General features: G+C 40.5%; 1 protein-coding gene across 7 annotated transcripts in view; it reads left to right on the forward strand.

Annotated features, from left to right (window-relative positions):
- mast3a (microtubule associated serine/threonine kinase 3a) overlaps positions 1 to 21802 on the forward strand; it is a 34486-nt gene that overhangs the window by 5710 nt on the left and 6974 nt on the right. For 2 of the 7 annotated variants that reach the window (XM_074650837.1, XM_074650838.1), the window contains exons 1-14: positions 1862 to 2336; positions 6971 to 7059; positions 7783 to 7855; positions 9976 to 9996; positions 10205 to 10283; positions 13102 to 13259; positions 16837 to 16912; positions 17199 to 17408; positions 18750 to 18851; positions 19490 to 19622; positions 20516 to 20589; positions 20878 to 20963; positions 21308 to 21516; positions 21657 to 21795. In XM_074650837.1, coding sequence (XP_074506938.1) covers positions 2251 to 2336; positions 6971 to 7059; positions 7783 to 7855; positions 9976 to 9996; positions 10205 to 10283; positions 13102 to 13259; positions 16837 to 16912; positions 17199 to 17408; positions 18750 to 18851; positions 19490 to 19622; positions 20516 to 20589; positions 20878 to 20963; positions 21308 to 21516; positions 21657 to 21795 — 1535 coding nt within the window. In that variant the 5' untranslated portion in view covers positions 1862 to 2250. Of the gene's footprint in view, positions 1 to 1859; positions 2337 to 6970; positions 7060 to 7782; positions 7856 to 9975; positions 9997 to 10204; positions 10284 to 13101; positions 13260 to 16836; positions 16913 to 17198; positions 17409 to 18749; positions 18852 to 19489; positions 19623 to 20515; positions 20590 to 20877; positions 20964 to 21307; positions 21517 to 21656; positions 21796 to 21802 lie in introns of those variants that run through there. The other 5 variants (XM_074650840.1, XM_074650841.1, XM_074650843.1 and 2 more) reach the window with 3 other exon arrangements.

Consider the following 21802-nt stretch of genomic DNA (forward strand, 5'->3'; position numbering starts at 1 on the left):
TATAGAATTGAATTGAATAGATCGGACCCATTGTCACCGATATGCGATCCAGCTATTTGAGTCAGTATCGGCCCGATATCCGATCCAATATCGATGCATCCCTACAAAATATAACACATTTGAACAAACTAGGGCTGTCCCAAATACCATTTTTTTGCCTTCGAAGCTTCGGTGAGAAATATTCAAAGGTATTCAAACCTTCGGGACAGTGGCGCTGCCGCACTACTGTACACACATTCACCTCCACACACAACAAGCGATATCCACCTGAGAATAAATAATAATAATTAATGTTAAATATGAATAGTTAATAATGTTGTGGGATTATTCCTTATTTCATGGGCTATTTTGGGATTTATACATTATTATTACATACTTCGAAGCATTCGAATACTGATTTGGAGGTCGATTACCATAGCAACGGTAGAAGTTTCAAAGCAATTGGGTCAGCCCTAAACAAAACTGGTCCAACCAAGTGGAGCACTGGTTGCAAGGAAACCAACCAGCAGGCAGAGGGAAACCCAAGTTTCATCAAAACAACACAAACAGCAGCCTCAAAACCTTGAATCCAAAGTTTCATCAACTGCTGAACCAACTCTGTGTCTCAAATGTCAAACCGAAATAGGTACATTAACCCTTTGCCTTTGGTCGTGTCATAAATTACAGAAGTACTGGTCTGAAATATTATGTGAAATGGAAAAGATATTTGATAAGGATTTAGAAATTAATCCAATGTCTTTGATTTTAGGAATCCCAAGTACAAATATAATTATGCAGCCAACAAAAGGTTATATAACATTCTTACATTTGCTGCTAGAAAAAAATATATTACTACAATGGATCAGAAGTACTATAGGAAACCCAAGTTTCATCAAAACAACACAAACAGCAGCCTCAAAAGCTTGAATCCAAAGTTTCATCAACTGCTGAACCAAAAACAATCTGATCATTGATTGTCTGACCTATAGATCCGCTTGTGTTGTTGACGTGTGGATACAGACTGTGTTCATCTGTGGTGATGGATCTTTAATGTAACCGGAGCTTAAATGCTTGATGTTACTGGAAATACACAATTCCTCAAGTCTTCTTTCTGTTTTGTTTTTTTTATTTCAAAATTACAGTATACATAGTAACAGCAGAAAATATTAAAAACATTTAAATACAAAATAAGAATAGCAAAAACATAAACTAAGAGCTATAACAAACATAAAAGCAAAAAAAAACACACAATAAAAATAAATAAATAAGTAGATAATAATAAAAAAGAACCACGCGAGAGTATGACAATAATTTCACTTAAAAACATTAAAGATATTGCATACATTCATTGTTTTCATTGCTTTTTTGTTATGCGAGGAAAAAATTGTTGATAGATATTGTTATATCTCTGCCTTACTCCTGAATTAAGCAGGGATATTCGAATTGAATCCAATAACAGGGACCACACGTCTGCTGCTTAGCGCGTTCTCTTTATTTACCTTTTCCCTAGACATGATAGATATAGATCCATTTCTTTCATAAAAACAAAGAAATTATTTTATTTTTTTTTAGTAAATTTACACTTGGGAATGTGGAACTTTGTGAGAATTAAAATTAAATTAATAATTAAGTGTCTTTGTCACTGTAACCATAGAAACCAAATATTTCTATAGTACAATGCAAACAATCTGAGAAAATGTTAACAAGTATAAAATTATTGAATATTATAATGATTATTTCTGTTTTATTCTCGGAGTGGTTTCATTCGTGTGTTTTTTTTTGTCGTTAACATAACTATGTCAGACAGTCCTTGAAGGCGTCATTAGTCCCCTCCTCCCTCCGGCGCGCGGTGCTGACGCGGCTGCGCGGTGGTTGGTGCGTTGCTGCTGGAAACTTTGTATCACTCAGAGTCTCTTCATCTTGGCCGTAGATATCACTCGATAATGTCACATCCAGCAGATCACGGACTGTTTGGGACATTCAGCCGGTAGCAGAGGAAGAAGAAGAAGGTAGCAGAGAGCGGACATGGCTGTAGCAGTCGCTCATCATCATCACCGAGCTGCCTGGTTGGTCTGGGTCAGTTTGTACCGGAGATAAATGGAGTTTCAGCCGCTGTACACTGCGTACTGGCCTAACAACCTCCACCTCCTCTACCACCTCCAGCAGTAATAACAACTCCTCCAGAGAAAACATGATGCTCCCACTCTAACAGTAGCACCTTTTCCTCATATCTTGGATTGGATTAATCGGTCACCACCTACAACATCAACCATGTCTGACCAGAACTACTACTGGACCGTGTTGCCTAGCTACAAAACTAGCTTTGTGACTGGAGCCATGATGAAGAGATCAAAAAGGTAAAACCAGCCTGTTTTTAGATTATAGGCTTTCTGAATGGATATGTGGACAATGCAGTCTGCTGCAAAACGTCTGCTCTGCCTTGTGGTTGTCATCAGCTCCCTGCAGAGCTGAGCTGAGCTGAGCCATTCACTGCCTGACAAAACAGCAATTTGTTGAACGTTTATGTTGAGCTATTCACAGCCCGTAAACGCACCACAGTGTTTTATTTATTTCAATTTTTATTTTATTTTATTTAACCTTTATTTAACCAGGTAGCATCATAGTGTTTTATTTTTTATTTATTTGTATTTAACCAGGTAGCACCATAGTGTTCAATTTATTTTATTTTTTTTATTCTTTTTATTTAACCTTTATTTAACCAGGTAGCACCATAGTGATTTAATTTTAAATTTATTTTTATTTAACCTTTATTTAACCTTTATTTAACCAGGTAGCACCATAGTGATTTAATTTTTAATTTATTTTAATTTAAGCTTTATTTAACCAGGTAGCACCATAGTGATTTAATTTTTAATTTTTTTGTATTTAACCTTTATTTAACCAGGTAGTACTCATTGAGATTAAGAATCTCTTTTTGCAAGAGAGATCTGGCCCAAGACAGCAGCATTTAAAACATACATTAAAGTTTCAGACACCACAACATAAATGCACAATTGCAAAATAAATCCATAGCATAAAATCATAAAAAACACATTGAAATCAAGTGATTGAAGCCAACGTTAGAGTGAAAATATACAGAAACACAGACATCTTCTAGGTCTTTCATTAATGTTTTATATTTGGTGGCATTACCAGCACACACAGCTCTCCCACTGATAATAATGCCATTGTGGTGTTTTGTCTGTGTGTGTGATATAGCCCTACAGTACGTTTACTGTATGTGTCGGCTGCTAACATCCGCCCTAGTTTTTGTTTCCGACGGAGAAACGTGGCCATTGTAGAGTGTTGTGTTGTGTATGGGGGACTAGCAGACTGCATTGTCTGCTAGACCAGCTGTCGCATAAAGCGACACAACATAAAGTCCCAGTACGGATCGATACACTGATGTGATTAAGTGGGAGTGTAGATGTGCTTTTTATCTGCGAGATGAATGTAATCAGCCCTCACAAAGTAGAGCAGTAAAATGTGCCTTTCATGTGTGTCTTTGGCTATCAGTGAGTTCATAGTGAGCTAATCATAATTTATGGCATTGTTAGTTCTTTTGTCCCAATATTTCTATAGTGAAATGTTTCTGTCAATGACATAAACTGCAACACCCATTGCTAATGTTGTGGAAGAAAGCATCTCATCTTTTATGCATTAATATAGGCCTAGTTTTTCCAACTAAGTATTAAAGCTGCAGTAGGCAGAATGTTTTCAGCATGATTGGGCAAAAAATCCATAATAACCTTTCAGCATATTGTAAAGTTTTCTGTGAGATAACTAGACTTTGCACCTCCTCATGGCTCTGTTTTCAGGCTTTAATAAATCTAGCCCCTGTGACGAGAGACTTTGGTCAATCACAGGTCATTTCAGAGAGCGAGTGTTCCTATTGGCTGTTCATTTAATGGAGGCAGCTGTCAATCACTCGCGAACTCCGATTAAACGGTCAAACTAAGCAGCGCTGATCAAATATGAATCAATATTCTGTTACTGTAATGTCTATTTCTCGCCTCAAATGTTTTCAGAAACATCTTGTAGTGTACTGTTTAGCTGTAAAATGAGAAAGTTTTGTCTGGCTGGTGGGCGGTGCTTGGTATTTCCTCAACTGATCTCAACATGGTGGCCGAATCACAAACTTTCTCATTTGTGGAGGACACAGAGGAGCATGATTTATTTCAGATTACCTGTCTCATGCACTATACTGTCAGGAATAACAGTTTTATAAAAAAAATACTTTTTTAATTCATATTTTCTCTAATTCTACCTACTGCTGCTTTAAGTCTAAGTATCAAACTATCCACTTCTTTTCCATGTAGCTTAGGAACACGCATCAATCATGTAACCCATTCAGCACAACGTGACGTTGAATGGAGCTCAGTCAGTGAATAAATGCAGCCCTTCACCATCAGCAGACATGTGAAACATGCAGGCCTGCTGCATCTCAGTGGCCTACATTCATCATGCTACATGGCTGCCTGCACAGTCCCTACAAACCTCTATTGTGTTATAGTCTCAAATATGAGTAAGCTTATCACTGCTATGTGTTGCTAAAGCTCTCTCGTGGTCATGGTGTGATACAGTGATGCTTTCATGCCATTGTTTTCACCCGTGATAAAGGTGTCTGTTTACTTATTTTCTGATAAGAAGAAGATGTTGCCCACTCGCAGCGTCATTCTGCGGTCGGTGTGTCGTTGAAGCCAAAGTCAGACATTTATTGGCTCTCCCTCCTCTCTGTTGCTGTGCCGTCTCTGCTGCCACTTTGAGTCCTTTTAGTATGGGGGGGCCATATACTGCGCGAATCTGCGTCAGCATCGACCCAGAAACGTCAGGCTCTGTTGTTGTCTCAGCCCCTCCAATTATTTTTGGTCATTGCCAGAGAGAAAGAGAGATGGCATCGACATCTTCGGGATGAAACAGAGAGCATGATGGGATTACTTCCAGTTTAGTGTGGAATGTAAACAAAACTGAGCCCAAATTCTATCCTGTATGAGGACATTGGCACACATAGAGTGGCATACAGAGGCCTCCAGGCACCGTATATGCACAAATATACAGGAAGTGGATAAAATCATGTTTGAAATTGAAAGTAACTGCATCTTGATTCCACTGGCATCTATGTTGGTGCTCAGAGAAATGTCACCTAGTAGCATCTGCCAGCTTTTAAACAGGTCATCACTTTTAAATTTCTTAACAGAAATGTTTCCTTATAGGAGCGCAAGGAAGTGATTGACAGATTTTTGCATTTGTCAAAAAAAAGCTGCACACTAGCAATGTTAGAAATTCTAATAAAATATTAAGGATGAACCAATATGAGTTTTTCAGTCCTGATACCAATACCTGGGCTTTTTGGTATCTGCTGATACCGAGTACCGATCTGATACCAGTGTTTAATTAACAAGCTCTATGCCTCGCTGTGTGGAAGTGACTGGGATCATTCTATTATGTGTAAGGCAACATCAGGCTTGACTTAAACATTGTTTTCCTAACTTTGTAAAACCAAATGTAACAAATAAATACACCAGCAACTTGGTAATAAAATCTTAAAAATTAACAGGAATTACAATTCAAGTGTAAAGATTTTTAATGCATCAACAAATTGGTCAAAACTTAAACAGGAATCAAAATTCCAGTATATAATACCGTATATATAGTATATAGAATTGAATTGAATAGATCGGACCCATTGTCACCGAGATCCGATCCAGCTATTTGAGTCAGTATCGGCCCGATATCCAATCCGATATGGGTGCATCCCTACAAAATATACTGTCCCAAATACCATTTTTTTGGGCTTCGAAGCTTCGGTGAGAAATATTCAAAGGTATTCAAAGCTTCGGGACAGTGGCGGTGTCGCACTACTGTACACACATTCACCTCCACGCAGCGATATCCATCTGAGAATAACAAATAATAATAATTAATGTTGAATATGAATAGTGAATAATGTTGTGGGATTATTCCTTATTTCATGGGCTATTTTGTGATTTATACATTATTATTACATACTTGTATATTAAACATTTGAATATTCGAATACTGATTTTGGAGGTCGATTACCATAGCAACGGTCAAAGTTTCAAAGCAATAGGTTCAGCCCTAAAAAAAACTGGTCCAACCAAGTGGAGCACTGGTTGCAAGTGAAACCAACCAGCAGGCAGAGGGAAACCCAACTTTCATCAAAACAACACAAACAGCAGCCCCAAAAGCTTGAATCCAAAGTTGCATCAACTGCTGAACCAAAAACCACCTCATTATTGATTTTCTGACCTATAGATCTGTTTGTGTTGTTTACGTGTGGATGCAGACTGTGTTCATCTGTGGTGATGGATCTTTAACGGCGTGGACAGTATGTTATGCCTGCACAGTTATGTCATCAGGGGAGTCATTGAGTCCACATGTTACTTTGCGTCATTGTATAACATTAACCACCAGCCATGGCTGTTTTTATTGGATCAGGTGCTCCCACTGGTTCAAGAGCTGCTTCTTTCCAGATGTTTCCCATCTTCCTTCTCACATGAAAATACTTCCAGACACAGGAGACATCATCAAATCATCATTGATACTTTAATGTAATACCTCACCACATAGTCCGTTCTCCTCAGTATTCACAGGATGTTGATTTATGTTTGGTATTTCCATCATTTCGGTAACTCCTGTAGTCAGAAACACTTTTATTTTCCTACATATAAGAACATAAAAATGTGACCTGTTTAGTGTTTCGCCAAAAGTAACACACAGTGCATACTTTCTGTGTGTGTTTATATATTTACATATATGTTTGTAGCTATGTGTGTATATGTGTATGTATAAACACCATCACTAGTATCATTATCAGCGGCCCTCCTTATCGCGATCAACAACTCAAGTTTATAGGTGGACTCTGTTTTATTTTACCTGACTGTTTACTGCACTGATAGTAAAAGGCCGTTGCTGAGTGATTGTGTTTGTTAATGTTTTCTCTCTGCCGTTTGTTTTGCTCCTCTCACAGTTCCCGTAACAACAAGAGAAGGAGTTTGGCTGTCGGGACCCCGTCGCCCACGCTCTCACGACCTCTTTCACCTCTCCCACTTGCCACAGGTACTTGTGTGTGGTTGTTTTAGTTACGTGTCCACTCGGCTCAGTGCATGATACTGTTTGGCAGACTGTTTGGCAGACTGGAAGCTAATTACATATGCTTTACAGAGACATGGAACACAGACAATCGTGTGAAGATGGAATGAGGAGACGCACCACATTAGCTTTTTTGTTTAGTATATGCGCCTTCAGCCTAATTTTATTCACAAGACCAGCACTGGTTTCCCTCTGATGTGTTCATCAAATTGCTGTCGGATCATAATGTGCAAAAGACATACACTAGTTTTCCTCATGATGATGTTTTTTCATGTAGCTCCCTCCAGGCTACTCATTCCTTCATCCAGCTGCATAAAGTGCTACAGTGGAGACTCATTCATTCTCTGCACCCATTTAAGTGTCTCAGGGTGTGGCAGTGCTTTGCTGGCATGAAAACCCTTAAATGACCCTTTCAATAGTGTGTGGTGTGGGGGGATCAACAACAGGAGTCTCTGCTGAAACTGAGATTATTTGATTAGGCAGGGAAGAGGCCTAGTTGAATGCTGTGGGGATGTTACTGTAATTAAAATATTTGTTTTCAGGTTGAACTGTGAAGTAAAATTGGTTGCAAACTGATCAAGTAAAACAAGGGGACAGCTAGTGGAATGTTTCAACATAGAAATAGTCATATACGTAGTTTATATCTGCTCATTTTCAAAGTTTAATTTAAAACATTTTTTGTTTCTTCAGCTGGCAGCAGCCCTTCAGAAAGTCCCAGAAATGTCTCTGCCAGCACCTCTGCCAACTTCCAGTTTGCCCGCAGGTAAGAATGAACTCAAATGCTTTTCTAATATGGAGTTGTTCTAAGGCACATGAGCTCAGCCGCATTACCGCAGTAGTAATTTCCCTACCTTATACAATAGCTGGAAAACTGGTAAGACTGAAACAATGCAGTGAAGATGCCTGGAATAAATGCACGTTTTTACTAGGGCTAGGGGTATTGGCAAGAATGTGGCGATACGTTATGTATCATGATACAGGGGTTACGATTCAGTATATTGCGATAGTGTAAGCAAGACGATTTAAAAAAAATGCTCTCTCACTGAAATGACCTGTGATTGGCCAAAGATATTTTAAAGCCTGAAAACAGCCATGAGGAGGTGCAGAAGTCTAGTTTTCCCTCATAGCACTTGCATTACAATATGCTGAAAGGTTATTATGGAATATTTGCCCAATGATGCTTAAAACTTTCTGTTTACGACAGGTTTAAGTTCAAAACATAAGAAATAAACGCCAACATTTCCTAGCAAGGTTAATGCTTTACCAATCCAAAACCAAAAGTTAACCAGAGCACCAATATTTTCACTTATTTTTAGCTGAATACAATAAAAAAACATGCTAAAAATAACCTAAGAAACTTGGTTTGCATGAATAATGAACATGCCCTTGCTTGTTCCTTTTGCCCCTGTAGTGGAAATGAGGCAATGGAGAAGTAAGTTCGACCAGCTGAAAAGCCCCAGGGCCACTCGCTGGACATGGGCTTTGGCGTTTGTCAAGCCAATTAAGGCAGCAAGCCGTTGCACACACTCATTACTCTGGGCTTCTGTGATTATGGGGAGAAATTGCAAAGCTTGCCCTCTCATCATGCTCCTTGCAACTATAGACTCGCTGGGGTTTAGAGGAATAGTAGCTTTAACTGGCACCCTCGTCCAGTAGCAGAAAACAGTGTTCTGCTTCTCTCCCACCGAATGTACTCTATGCTGCTTATCTCAAATATCATGTGTTGTGAATTAGCATTTAATGTTGCAGTGCAGTGCGGCGTATTGCACCATAAGCTGGAGGATGGAGAGGGGGAAGCCTCCTGATAGAATTGCCTGCATGACTCATCTAAATTTATTGAGACTTTTTAAGCTGCCGGTGTGGAGACAGATGCTGTGACTGCACTTTTGAGAGCTCCGCCGGGTTTATTTGTTATTCACACAAGCTTTATAGCCCCGCTGTTTGTGCAATCATTTTGTCATATCAAACATGGAAAAGCCAGGCAAGCAATATTTGGCATTCATGTAAAGAATAAATACATCTTTTTAATGCAAAATGAAGGAATAACATAGTAAGGAACCACCTCAAGCGTATAGCCGCAGCTCCCGCTTTACCATTAAAGATGCTTTTTTTTTTAACCTTGGGATGTGAGGACCGCCAACACGTTTTTTTCTCCTTTTACACCCCAGGCATTGATTCCAGCATCGATTCAAAACCTTGTTTTTAATCTTCTCCCCTCCCTAAGCCTTGCAGGACCTTAATACAACAACCTAGCATCAGTAGTAAGGCGTTTAATGACACATAGCGGATGACATACATATCGGATGTGAATGAACCAGATGAGAAAAACAACACACACGTCTTATTATTCGCCCGACTAATCCTCAGATCTCAGCCACCATCCAATTTCATTGTGTCACCCCTGATTTAGCTGCATGTCCCCCAAGAGCCGGTTTGTGAGAGAAAACATTTGAGCATCCTTGTCATCACAGATTGAATCAGTGAGGGAAATTGGCACACGTCCTTTGAGTGCCATATTAGGTGGGAAAAGCAGGGGGACAATGGAAATAGAGGCGCTGTTACACGTGGAAATTTCACACATAAATTCACATTGTTAATGCATTCTGTTGGTGTATGTTTGTGTGTATATAATGAGTCACGAGTCAAGTGTCTGTGGGTCTCAGTGCTGCAGTGTGATGGCAGCTTGGCAGGTGTTCAGCAGCAGACTGCCACTGGCTGCGAGCTGTGACAGACAAACAATGCTATGACTCTGACAGCCAGACTTACTCTGTCACTCTCATTAAACACTGTTTATTTTCTTTCTCACTTTGTGTCTCCGCCTGCCCCTCTTCCTCACTCTTTTTCTCCATTTGTGTCTTCCTCCTTTTTTGTGCATCTGTGTAGCCAACTGGCCCGCACTGAAAGGTAAGAAAACGACAATCTGGTGTCTCTTCTTTTTTATCAACACACTTGTTTCAAGCATCAGATCTTATCGCTTTTAACTTGCATGGGCAGATTGCAGGTGTAAAAAGGCGAAGCTTTGATGTTTGGAGCGAGTCAACAGGATGTGTAGGTTTCCTATGCGATAGGGAGAGCTACCGCTGAGCAGTCTGTCGCTGTTTTGTTTCTGCAGAGCGGACGGGCGAAGGTGGTCTGTGGCGTCGGTTCCCTCGTCTGGATACTGCACCAATGCACCCAGTTCATCAGTATCTGTAAGTCTCTCTCTGTCTCTCTCTGTCCCTGTCTGTATTTCCTTGCTGTCGTCAGTGGCAGTAAGGTCTGCCTCTTTCCTTCATCAGATATTCAACCTCTTTCCAAACCACTGCCATGGGACCATTTAGCTCCCCGTGTTACTTATACTCAGTGTATCAATCAGTTTACGGGGCCATGGTGTCTTGTAAGCTTACGGTGTTGACTGACTGGACCGTAAATCCCATCAGATTACACACACAGTGTAGGAAAGAAATCCACCTATAAATGCTTGTTGATTTACAGTACACCCTGGTTTACAGTTATTTTATAAAAGAGCTCTGCGGCACCTGGACCATACTTTAGATGAGCTGTAAAAGTGGTGTTTTATACCTTATGACAAACCGATGGTAGCAAAAGACTGCAAGCGTATTTAATATCTTGAGTAAAGTGATATAGATTCAGCTTGTCATATGAAAGTTTAAAGGCACAGTGTGTAGCATTTCAGGGGATCCATTAGCAGAAATATAATCTATATATTATTATATACTGCATATAATATTCCTAACTATGTTTTCGTTAGTGTATAATCACCTGAAACTAAGAATGGTTGTGTTTTTGTTATCTTAGAATGAGCCCTTCATATCTACACAGGGTAACGGGTCCTCTTCACGGAGTCTGCCATGTTTCTACAGTAGCCCAGAATGGACAAACCAAACACTGGATCTAAAGTGGCAAAAATATAAGTGCTCCACAATGACTGAGCATAAAATAGACAACAAAGAGGTAGACAGAGACATTTATAAATGTATTTATTTAGACAGTTTATAGACATAGACTTTGTTTTTGGCGGAGCGCCTTTGTAGCTGAGGGGTTACAGCGCATCCCGAGTTTCATTCCAGCCTTTGGGACCTTTGTTGCATGTCATACCCTTCTCTCTCTCTCTCTCTCTCTCTCTCTCGCTCTCTCTCTCGCTCTCTCTCTCGCTCTCTCTCTCGCTCTCTCTCCACAGTCTCAGTCTCTAAACTGACAAATAGAGGCAAAAATACCCCCAAAAATAATCTGTAAAAAAAAATAGAAATGTCTTTGGCTGTTTTGATCCAAGCTGATCACGCTGTTCTTGGTAAAGAAACAAAACTTTTTAAAATCCAGGGGGTGACCTGACCATTATATATTCAATTTCACTTCACACAGACCTTGTGGCGTCTGCAGAGCAAACGGTTGAGATCATTTGTTTAACCGATGCAAGTAAAGAGACACTGAATACATTGTCAGAGGTGGGTGGAAAACTTCACACCATCACAACAGCGTTACTCGACAGTCTGGTCGACCATACACTCTGCAGGCAGTTGATTTATACAGAACAGCTGACTGGAAATTTTATGTTATCTACTTTAATGACTCAGTCATAACAGGATATATCCAACGATGATGCATCTCTCCATCATCGGCCCTTCATCGCACATTCCTCTACAGACAGGAAATAGGCATGAATCCTCAGATGCTTTTCCCAGAGTTTTGCTGGAATGATTTATAGTAGAGATGGAGTGTTTTATACATACATGACAATTCAAATACACAAAATGTTACTGCCTGACTTAAAAAATAAACATTATTTTTAGTGGGAACACAACAAGAGTGATGTTGGTTAATATTTGACCATGTGACCTTCCATTAAATAAATGACTTCATACCAAAACGATTTGAGCCGTACTCTGTGTAGCACCTTGAAACCGAGGGAAAGTACAGGCATAAGTCTTATCTCTAAAATAACACGGGTCTTGTTGAAAAGCATGTGCTTCTTTTTCCTGGATGACATCACACGTGAGTAGGGACTGTACAGCGCTTCACATTTCCTCACGTGGCTTTTCCTTTCGGGAAAAGTCCAAATGGGGAGCCCAACTATTTGTTGACGGTTTCTGCGTTGATTATCTTGAGACTTTGTCTAGAAAGTCATTACTGAAACTGCAGTTGGCTGTAAAAACAATACCCGTTCTCGTCTGTCACGGCTGTAATTTTGTACGGCCAACCACATGGCTCGGAGACGGTGAGGTCATTCCTCCCCACACAATGCCCCTTTTCAGGCTCGCTGTCAGTGAGGTCTTTATGCTGCTCTCGCTCGCTTCTGACACGTCTCTAGTTTCCTCCTCAGGGTATCTTTCTCCCCCTCTTTCTAGCCATTACTTTCTGTTACTCTGTGTGCTTTTCTCCCCTTTTCACGTTTTTCTCTCTCCGCCAGCCACTCTTCTTCCCTTTGCTCTTCCTCCAGTGAAACACAAGATCCCAGCCAGATGGGAGTTCTCATAAATTCCAGGCTGCGTGTCACACATTTTGTCTTGGAAAGAGAAAACTAAAGCATGCATGGCCAACACAACAGCCGTTGCTGCGTGCCTCGGGGCATGCTGCAGCAGGGAAGAAAAAACCCCTGCTTTAGGAGAGCAGAACACTGAAGCTCACGGAGGCATTTTTTTTTAAAACTAAAGGGATCTTCTGCTTTACTGCGGCCTTTTCAGCATGTCTTTGTTAAGTGTTACATCTAAATCAGATCTATAGTGGAGCATGAAAGCCTTTAAGTCTCTGAGCATTAACAGGATAATGAGTGAATGTGAGAGCAGTGTGTGACTCTCTTATTAGACGAAGGATGTTATATCATCAAAGCAGCAGAAGCACGGCCTGACATGGATACAAATGTGCAAATAAAAGAAGAAGTAAAGAAGTATTTAGCCAGTATTATTGTTTTTATTACACATTTACAATATATTCCAGTACACTGACCTCTGTACACTATTCTTTCCCACTTCTCTCTTTTACATTCCCCATCTCTGTCTTTACCCCCTCCAGTCATCTTCTTCCCAGGAGTTATTGCACCAGTTGCCCTTCCAGCCCACGCAAGATGATCTCCACTTCCTGTTCAAACACTTCCGGAGCACGGAGAGTGTGGCGGACGAAGAGGGAGCGCAGGCCTCGCCCCCCGTCAGGCTCCGCTCACGCAGTCTCAGGTAGCCCTCGATTTGAATTATACAATAATTATACTGCGCAGATGTATGTGTGGACTACACAAACATTTCTGTAACACTGCACTCCGCTGGGAGAAGTGATAATCTCATCAGATTAGTTTGTTTTGAATGGGAACCAAAGAGCCACGCCTCTGTTGTAGGTTCAAATGAGTGAGGATGATGTCATGAGGCATGGCACTGAAGTCCAGCATTGCTTACATCTCTAACATTCATTTATGAAAAAAAATGATTGGCAGAATCACCTTATTTGCCAAGTACGTGCGCACATACAAGGAATTTGACTCTGTTTTGCATCTCTCTTGATGTACTAACACAGAAATAGAAGTAACATAATAGAAATATGAACAAGGTCAACAACGCTGGACAACTAAAGGTAAAGAATAGGCAGGGCTGTTATGTACACAAGCAGTGGAAAAATAGGTGTTTACGTAAATACTATATAACTATATATAAAAAAAACAATTACCGACAATAAAATAAGAAATAAAACGTCTGTATACAAGTCAAGTGTTCTGTGTTGTCAAGTAGATTTTTTTAGTATGTCAGAAACCTTAGTATGTAACCAATAGAAGGCAAATTGTGTACTATTTCCAGTGAATTATTACAGTATGCAACGCTGGACACTACGGTGGCATAAATATCCCACAATGCAATGCGGTAGTGACGACAGTGTTCATAACAGACAGCTCTGTAACATCAATAACGCTTCAGTTTAACTGTAAGTATAAGATTTCACTTTGCTAGGCGCAATGTATAGTTTAAATGAATTCAGACTTTGATTCTGAGGTGGTTGGCACGGGTTACCATGGTTACACGTCTCCAACGGGCAAGGAGGCTCTCGGGAAGTGACGATGTAAATTACTGCTCAGTGCGTCCAAAAAGTTACATACTACAGTTTATTCATGCAAAAGTGTGTTGCATGAGAGTACACCTATTGGGTATGAAGTGTATAGTATGTGATTTCGGACAAAGCCTGTGAGTGAGAATGAAAGGGGAGATAAAGAAGTAATGGCTGCCTTTTTGTATTTTTCATTATTGAGCCAAAGTTTCTTCTCTGCCATTGTAATTTTCCTGTTAGCTTACATTTACCTGTCAGTTCTTTGGCCCAGCCAAGAGGCATGTCTAAGCATAGCTGCAGTGTGATGCTGCTGCTGCTCTTCCTCCACTGTGCTTGGAAACTTCTGCTGCTCTACCTGAAGATGCTAGCTGTGAAGCTCCTATAAAGCCTACCACCTCCAGAAGCTTTAGGCATACAAGGAGCAGCAGTGTCAGCCTCCTGTACATTCCCCCCTCTGTTACACAGCTGCTTACTCAAACATGGATTTGAAATAATAGACAAACTGTTAGCAGTACTGCAACCACTGAAAGTTCTAACTGCAGCTAGCGTCCGTGTGCTACTTAGCAGCCGAGCTGTAAACACAAATGTAAACAAGCACATTTGGTGAGAAAGCTGCTCGGCATCAAACCAACACATGTTCCGTTACGTCTTTCATTTGTGATTAGAAATAATGGCATACTGGCTAGGGAGGATTTGAATATGGTGCGATAATTATGTGATGTGGTTCTGGGGGGGGGAGGGAAAGCCTCTGCTAGTGATCCCATGGATGAAAATATAGAATTTCCTCATCAGTTAGCATGGCTGCTCTCATTAAACACTTAAACAAGCCCTCTAAATAGCTCTTGTGGTGGGGGGGTTTTGAGGTTGCTGGGGACTTTTATAATGGGCTGGGGAGGGTGTTGGCAACATGTTGATGTGGTTGTTTTTTTCTGTGACGTGTCCCTGCCCATGCTACATACATACATACATATACATACAGTACAGTATACAGAGTACCTACAACATATACATGTATATACAGTATATATATGTGTATGCTGTAGGTACTCTCTAGATTAGTCTACTGTTCCAGGTATGCAGAAGTCAAGACTTACACTTACTGTACAAGAAGGTCTTTATCATTTATTGATTCTTAACACTTGGGGTTTCTAATTTCAAGTTGATGAGATAATGTGAAATAGTCCAGTATATAGTTAGGTCAAAACTTTTACAAGGATCTAGGCTTGTTAACTTTTCTAGTTTGGTTATAAAAGTTTATACACAGCAAAAATACTAAGGGTGCTTTCACAAGGCAACATTTAGGTCGTTTTAATCAAACTCTGGTGCGGTTCAACCCCTGGTGCGGTTTGTTTGGGCAGTTGCGAACGCAATAATCATACTCTGGTGCGGACCAAAACAACCGGTCCGAGACCTCTTGCGAGAGTTGGTCTCGGACCGCTTCCAAGCGAACCAACACACACTCACTCACTCACACATTTGTTTGAGATGGACACAGGTAAACGACAGGTTCACATGAGTGGGAGAGGACTGACTAGGTCTTCTGCCGAAGTCTGATGTTTTTGCTTGACATCTGGGCACAAGAACACATACAGAATACGCTAAATAAAGAGGAAGGAGAAGGGATTCCTGCTCACAGTAGATCCGCGATTCCCTGCATCTCAAGACGAAAAAGATAAATTTGCTCCTTCGTACATGACCCTCTGCAAATTATATTTTAATTTGGTCCACTTTAATGTGTTAAAGCGAACCGGACTAAACAGAAAATGAACCGAAAGTATCAATTTTCACTCTGATGGCGTGTGAAAGCGCCCTTACGCATCCAGCACAGCGGCATCTTCTTTCGGATGCTCTGTTAATCTGACCCCTGATCAGTGGTTTACAGACGGAACATGAGATCCCACAAACCCTCTAATAATTCCACTCCACCAGGGTTTTGACTTTTGTAATGCTATAAAAAACACATCTAATTTACTGCACGTATCGTCTGTGGAAATCCATGACTGACAAGTGTCTGTGTTGCTCTAAAATAGCTCCAGAGGGGTGTGTAAAGCGTTTCTTATTGCCCTCAAATAGTTCCCAAGGGGTTAACTGTTGCTATTGCCCTCAAATAAAACCACCGCTGTGCAACTGCAACTGTTGTGCTCGCCCAGAAATAGTAAAGTGCATGTCACATGTAGATATTGTTATTTGCAGTATGTGATGTATAGGGGCACCCGGGGTTGCTATTTTTAACATGTGTGATGACAGTACATTGATTTGTAATGTGTGCGGACAGATTTAAAGGTGCCCTCTCGTAACTGAAGCCCCGTGCACACAACAGATGTTGTCATGGATACGGCAGATGAGAACCTGATCTGAATTACATTAGAGTAATAGTCAAACATGCTGTGTTTATGACCCCGGATGGCAGTAAACACTTTCAGTCAAACATTTGCAATGTGCTTGAAAGAAATGTATAGATTTTGTGTAGCCTTCATATGACAGTTTTTGAGATTGACATTGTTTTACAGCTTCAATATATCACTGTTTAGTATTTAAACTTTAAACATACTTCTGTCATTCCTCCATCCCCTGATCAGTTTTCAAATTTGTTCCATTATATGATTCAAATGTAGCATCCATAAATGATTACCTTTATCTGCGCAAAAATATGATATTTATTGTTTGGTTGTAATTCTTATCTGTTTTTCTGTTCTTCTCTTTTACCTGGTTCTCCTCCAGCCCTGGACGGACCTGTGGAACATTTGACAATGAAATTGTCATGATGAATCATGTCTACAAAGAACGCTTTCCTAAGGTATAGTTAGTGCTTTTTTTCACTTTTTTCCTTGCCTTCTTTCTCTCTCCGGCTTGTATTTACTTAACATCTTCAGTTTGCTAACGCATCTCCGTGCGAAAAGACGACCTACTGACGTGTGCATGAGCTTTTTTTACACCTGGAAACCAGGACAAGAGATTATAACGCTCCTGGCGAAGTCGAAATCTTGACTCGGTCACCTTTGCGGACCGAGTTAAAAGAAACTGTGAATGCAATACTGCTGTCACCATTTTAAATGAAGTCTTCCATCTTGTTTGTTTCCCAGGCGACAGCCCAGATGGAGTGTCGGCTGCTCGACATCATCGCAGAGTTATCCCCGGGCACCACTCTGCCCCTTGCCGACGGTGTGCTGGGATTCATTCAGCACCAGCTGGTGGAGCTCGCCAGAGACTGTCTGGACAAGTCCCAGAAAGGCCTGGTCACCTCCAGGTACTTTGTTGAGCTGCAGGAGAAACTGGAGAAGCTGCTGCACGAGGTGAGTGTTTCTCATCTTTAAAAGATGTGTTTTTCTATCTGATTCTTGGACAACACACACACACAGTTTTGTTTTTGATTGTTATTCAGCCATGTTACTGTTCAGCCAGTGTTTGTTCTTTCTAAGTCTGAGTGTCCATGTAGCGCTGAAAAGCGCTGGCAGGCTTTCTGAAAAATTCAAAGATTTTCAACTAGAAGCGCTCAGAGTGGCCGCACATAAAAGTCAGAGCGCTCTGGAAAAGAAATGCTATATGGACACTCAGCCTAAGACATCATCAGTGGATTTCTGATTGTTGGTAGCTCAGATTGCCCTCTGGGACATTGCATGCTAGACTGTAGCTTCACTGGACACACTGAATTGATTGGTTCTCATTCAGCGCTGTTTCCACTTCATTGGTCAGTAATTGTCATTTTATATTATGCCTTAGATCTGTGCAGTGGTCAAGTGTTTGATTATATAATAATGATTTATTATATAACCTTTCCAGCAACTATTTTACCGCAGCACATGTCGCCTTCTGCAAAACCGATCACAGCTTCTGCTGCAGACTCAAATGACTTTCTCCTTTTTAAATCAGAAAGTTGGATAAATTGACATTAAGTTCATTTATCAGCTACAGTTAGTACAGTCGATGCTTTCTTGTGTTCATTCAGTCTCTTAGTAGCGTAGTTTATCCTACAATACAACCGGGATAGACATTATTTTGTCTGTAATTTCCACTAAAGCCACATTTCTGTAATTATTCTTCCATCTTGCCAATAAAATGGTTTTCCAGCTTGGAAAGAGGGAGTTTATTTTAAGCAAATGGTCCCCGCTGTCACATGTTAAAATGTTTGAATGTGTCCCTGCGCTCGCTAGTTCTTCTCTGGAATTATAATTTCTGTTTCGTAAAGCTGTTTTTCTTTGCAACTTTTGGAAGATTAGACCTTTTTAAAAAAAAAAAAAAATCTTGTAACAGGTTTGACAGCCTGTTACAAATGATCAGCTGTCTAACCTGAACTCTGACTCTGAACCTGCTGTTTGACCAAGGCAAGGCGATGTTAGACTAAGATATGGAGACTGTGCATGTTAATAAAAGTATGTTCGCAAGTGTTTTCTATTATTTATGAATCTGGCAAGGCAGCAAACAGAAATGAGTGTTGATGCAAGCTGTTGAAATACCAGCCCTGATCTGTTGAATCACCAACAGATAATGTAAGAAGATGAAATGGATGCTAAAAATAAAATGAGCCAAAGAGCAGACAGCCTCTCTGTGGGTGAGATGCGCTGCCTCATGGCTGGTGCCAGTTGGAATGAAGTCACAATCATAATCCATCATCCTTTTTGTCCTTCCCTGATCAGGCGTACGAGCGTTCAGAGAGCGAGGAGGTGGCCGTCATCACCAAACTGGTCAAGAAGATTCTCATCATCATCTCCAGGCCTGCCAGGCTGCTGGAGTGTCTGGTAAGACTCACCGGCAGACACAGCAGTGATCACGACACAATATCAACATGATGCTTACCACAAAATATCTGTCCCTTCAAATGCACATGTCACAGGTGACTCATGCTTTGATGATATGGTGTAGTAATGACAGTTTTAGCTGTAGTAATAACACAGTTGCACGTTGGAATAAACCAACAGCAGGTTTAACTTGCTGGACAGGATGATGTTTGGAGTTTTAGTCCTTTTTATAAGCTATTTGATATTGACAGTATGTGTGTAGCTGTTAATTTAAGTTCATAATTCCCCTTTTTCAACCTTCTTTCTTACAAGCTCTGTCTTCACATAGCAGTTGTGTCTCCTGTTTTTTCCTAGTGTATAGGTGTCAGCTTTTTCCTTTAATTTAATTTTCCCATAGTCCTTTTTCTGGTTTCTTTACTCCTATGACAGTAAACTGAATATCTTTGAGTTGTGGACAAAACAAGACATTTGAGGACGTCATCTTGGGCTTTGGGAAACACTGATCGACACTTTTCACCATTTTATGACAACTAATCGATTAATCATGAAAATAGTCAACAGATTAAACAACAGTGAAAATAACTGTTAGTTGCAGTCCTAAATGAAACCACAACATGTCTTCCCTTTCTTTTCCACAGGAGTTTGATCCCGAGGAGTTTTACCAACGTTTGGAGGTTGCAGAGGGTCACGCCAAGGTGGGCCAGGGCATCAAGACTGACATCCCCAGATACATCATCAGCCAGCTCGGCCTCACCAGGGATCCCTTGGAAGGTGGAGTGTTGATTTTTTTTAGTGTTTAACCTACAAAACTGTCTATTTAAGCATTTAAGAATACTTTGTTTTGGATGAATTGTACTGCATGTTCACTATTTTACCAGAATAAAATCATGATTTTTTTAAAAGATCTGTTCTCTCGATATGAGAACTTTGTAAAAAATTAGATGACATGGGGAAACGGTAATGGCACTATTCCTGCTGCCATTTTTATTATTGCAGGAATCATTGATATTTTTATGTAGCGTTTTATGTATTACAACATTCCATTGTTTTGAATGAAAATGATCCTTTTTTTCACAATATGTTTATTGGCTTTTTGCCACCTACATTTTGAATAAACATAACAAACTTCCACAAACGCGGTCCCTCTCATCCCTAATAGCACAACATTCTCTGTAAATAGAGTAACTTAACAAACATAACATCAAATACAGATAAGAAAGTAATTGTAAATACATGGCGAATTCTTAAATGTGTGCTGGCGTTCATCATTCATTGAACTTTACTCAACTTACTACTGCTCGCACTGTTGCCGTCTTTGTACTTGTTTTTTCTGTATCTGTTCTTATTGTGTACACTGTTGCCCAACTTCTGTTGATTTTCTCTAGTCTTAGTTCACACCTTAGTGTTGTTGAGCCCTTCATTGTTCAGTTAAACAGGTTGTGTGTTTGGTCTGTTAAATATTAGCAAAATACTCCCTCTACAGAACTACATGTCTTCAACAGAGCCATTATAAACTAAAACAACGTAACGTAAAACAAAACACGCTAACAAATCTGCTTTGGATACAGTGACAGTTGTAATTTTGCATCATTAGTCAGTTTGAAGCACTTATTGTCGTCACTGGTGTTCATTTAAACTGTAATGAGTTTGATGTGTGATTACAGAGATGGTCCACCTGGAGCAGACGAGTCCGAGTCACAGAGCGTCCAGCAGAGAGTCTGATGACGCGGGAGAACAGGTATAAGATTAAACAGTTTTAAAATAGTTATAATGAATTGTAATGTGACTCTCAGTTTGACAGAATAAACTGTGGTGGGTGAAGTAATGTTAAAGGCAATGGCTGTTGTACTGAAGAAATTTAGAACAACACCGAAGGGGTTTCTTGAAGTGGGGAATAAAGCACTGTTGTTGATACAGGCAGATACATTATCATAATAAAGTCATGGATTCATGCTTTTCAGAAGTCACGCAACAACTAAGTTCCTGTTATTTTCCTTCTGTTTTCTTTGGGACGTGTGTGATTCAGAGCCGAGCAGCCTGCACCCCTCCTCGTAGGAAACCACTGGAGAGCGACTTTGAGACTATCAAGCTCATTAGCAATGGCGCCTATGGGTGAGTAAGGCAGACTTCTTTGTTTTTGCATCCAACTGACTCAGTCTCATTGTGGACACCACAGAGAGCCCAATAAAAGCGGAAAAGAAACTAAAATGAGGATGTGTTGCCGTAGTATTTTTGTGTTTACACTTAGAATATGTCTGGGCAATTTCATTTCAAGTCTGAACTGATGTTCACTAGTAAGTGATGCGTTATGTTTTCTCATCCTTTTTCCCCCGGCTCTTTACCTGTCATTCGCCTATAAACTCTATAAAACTCCTCTCCTATATCCCTGTTTGTCCTGTAATTTTCCTTCTTTTTCTCCTCGTGTGTCCTCCTCCCTCCCGTCTCCCGCCATGCAGGACTGTGTTTCTGGTGCGCCACAAGGACACCCGTCAGCGTTTTGCCATGAAGAAGATCAACCGGCAGAACCTGATGCTTAGGAACCAGATCCAGCAGGTGTTTGTGGAGCGAGACATCCTCACCTTTGCCGAAAACCCATTTGTGGTTTCTATGTTCTGCTCTTTTGAGACGCGGAGGCACCTCTGCATGGTCATGGAGTATGTGGAAGGTGAGGTTTGACTTGTCCATGCATATGTCCATTTATTTGCCAGGAATATGGTACACAAAACCAATATCATTTATAGTCTTTCTATGTCACAGACATTCAGAAAACCTAAACAAAGCATTTGACTGTCTTTGTACTTTAAGGTGGGGATTGTGCCAACCTATTGAAGAACATCGGCCCTCTGCCTGTGGACATGGCTCGGATGTATTTTGCAGAGACTGTCCTGGCTTTGGAGTACCTTCACAACTACGGCATCGTACACAGAGACCTCAAACCTGACAAGTGAGTC

This window comes from Sebastes fasciatus, chromosome 11, assembly GCF_043250625.1.
Source record: "Sebastes fasciatus isolate fSebFas1 chromosome 11, fSebFas1.pri, whole genome shotgun sequence".
Classification (NCBI taxonomy): Eukaryota; Metazoa; Chordata; class Actinopteri; order Perciformes; family Sebastidae; genus Sebastes; species Sebastes fasciatus.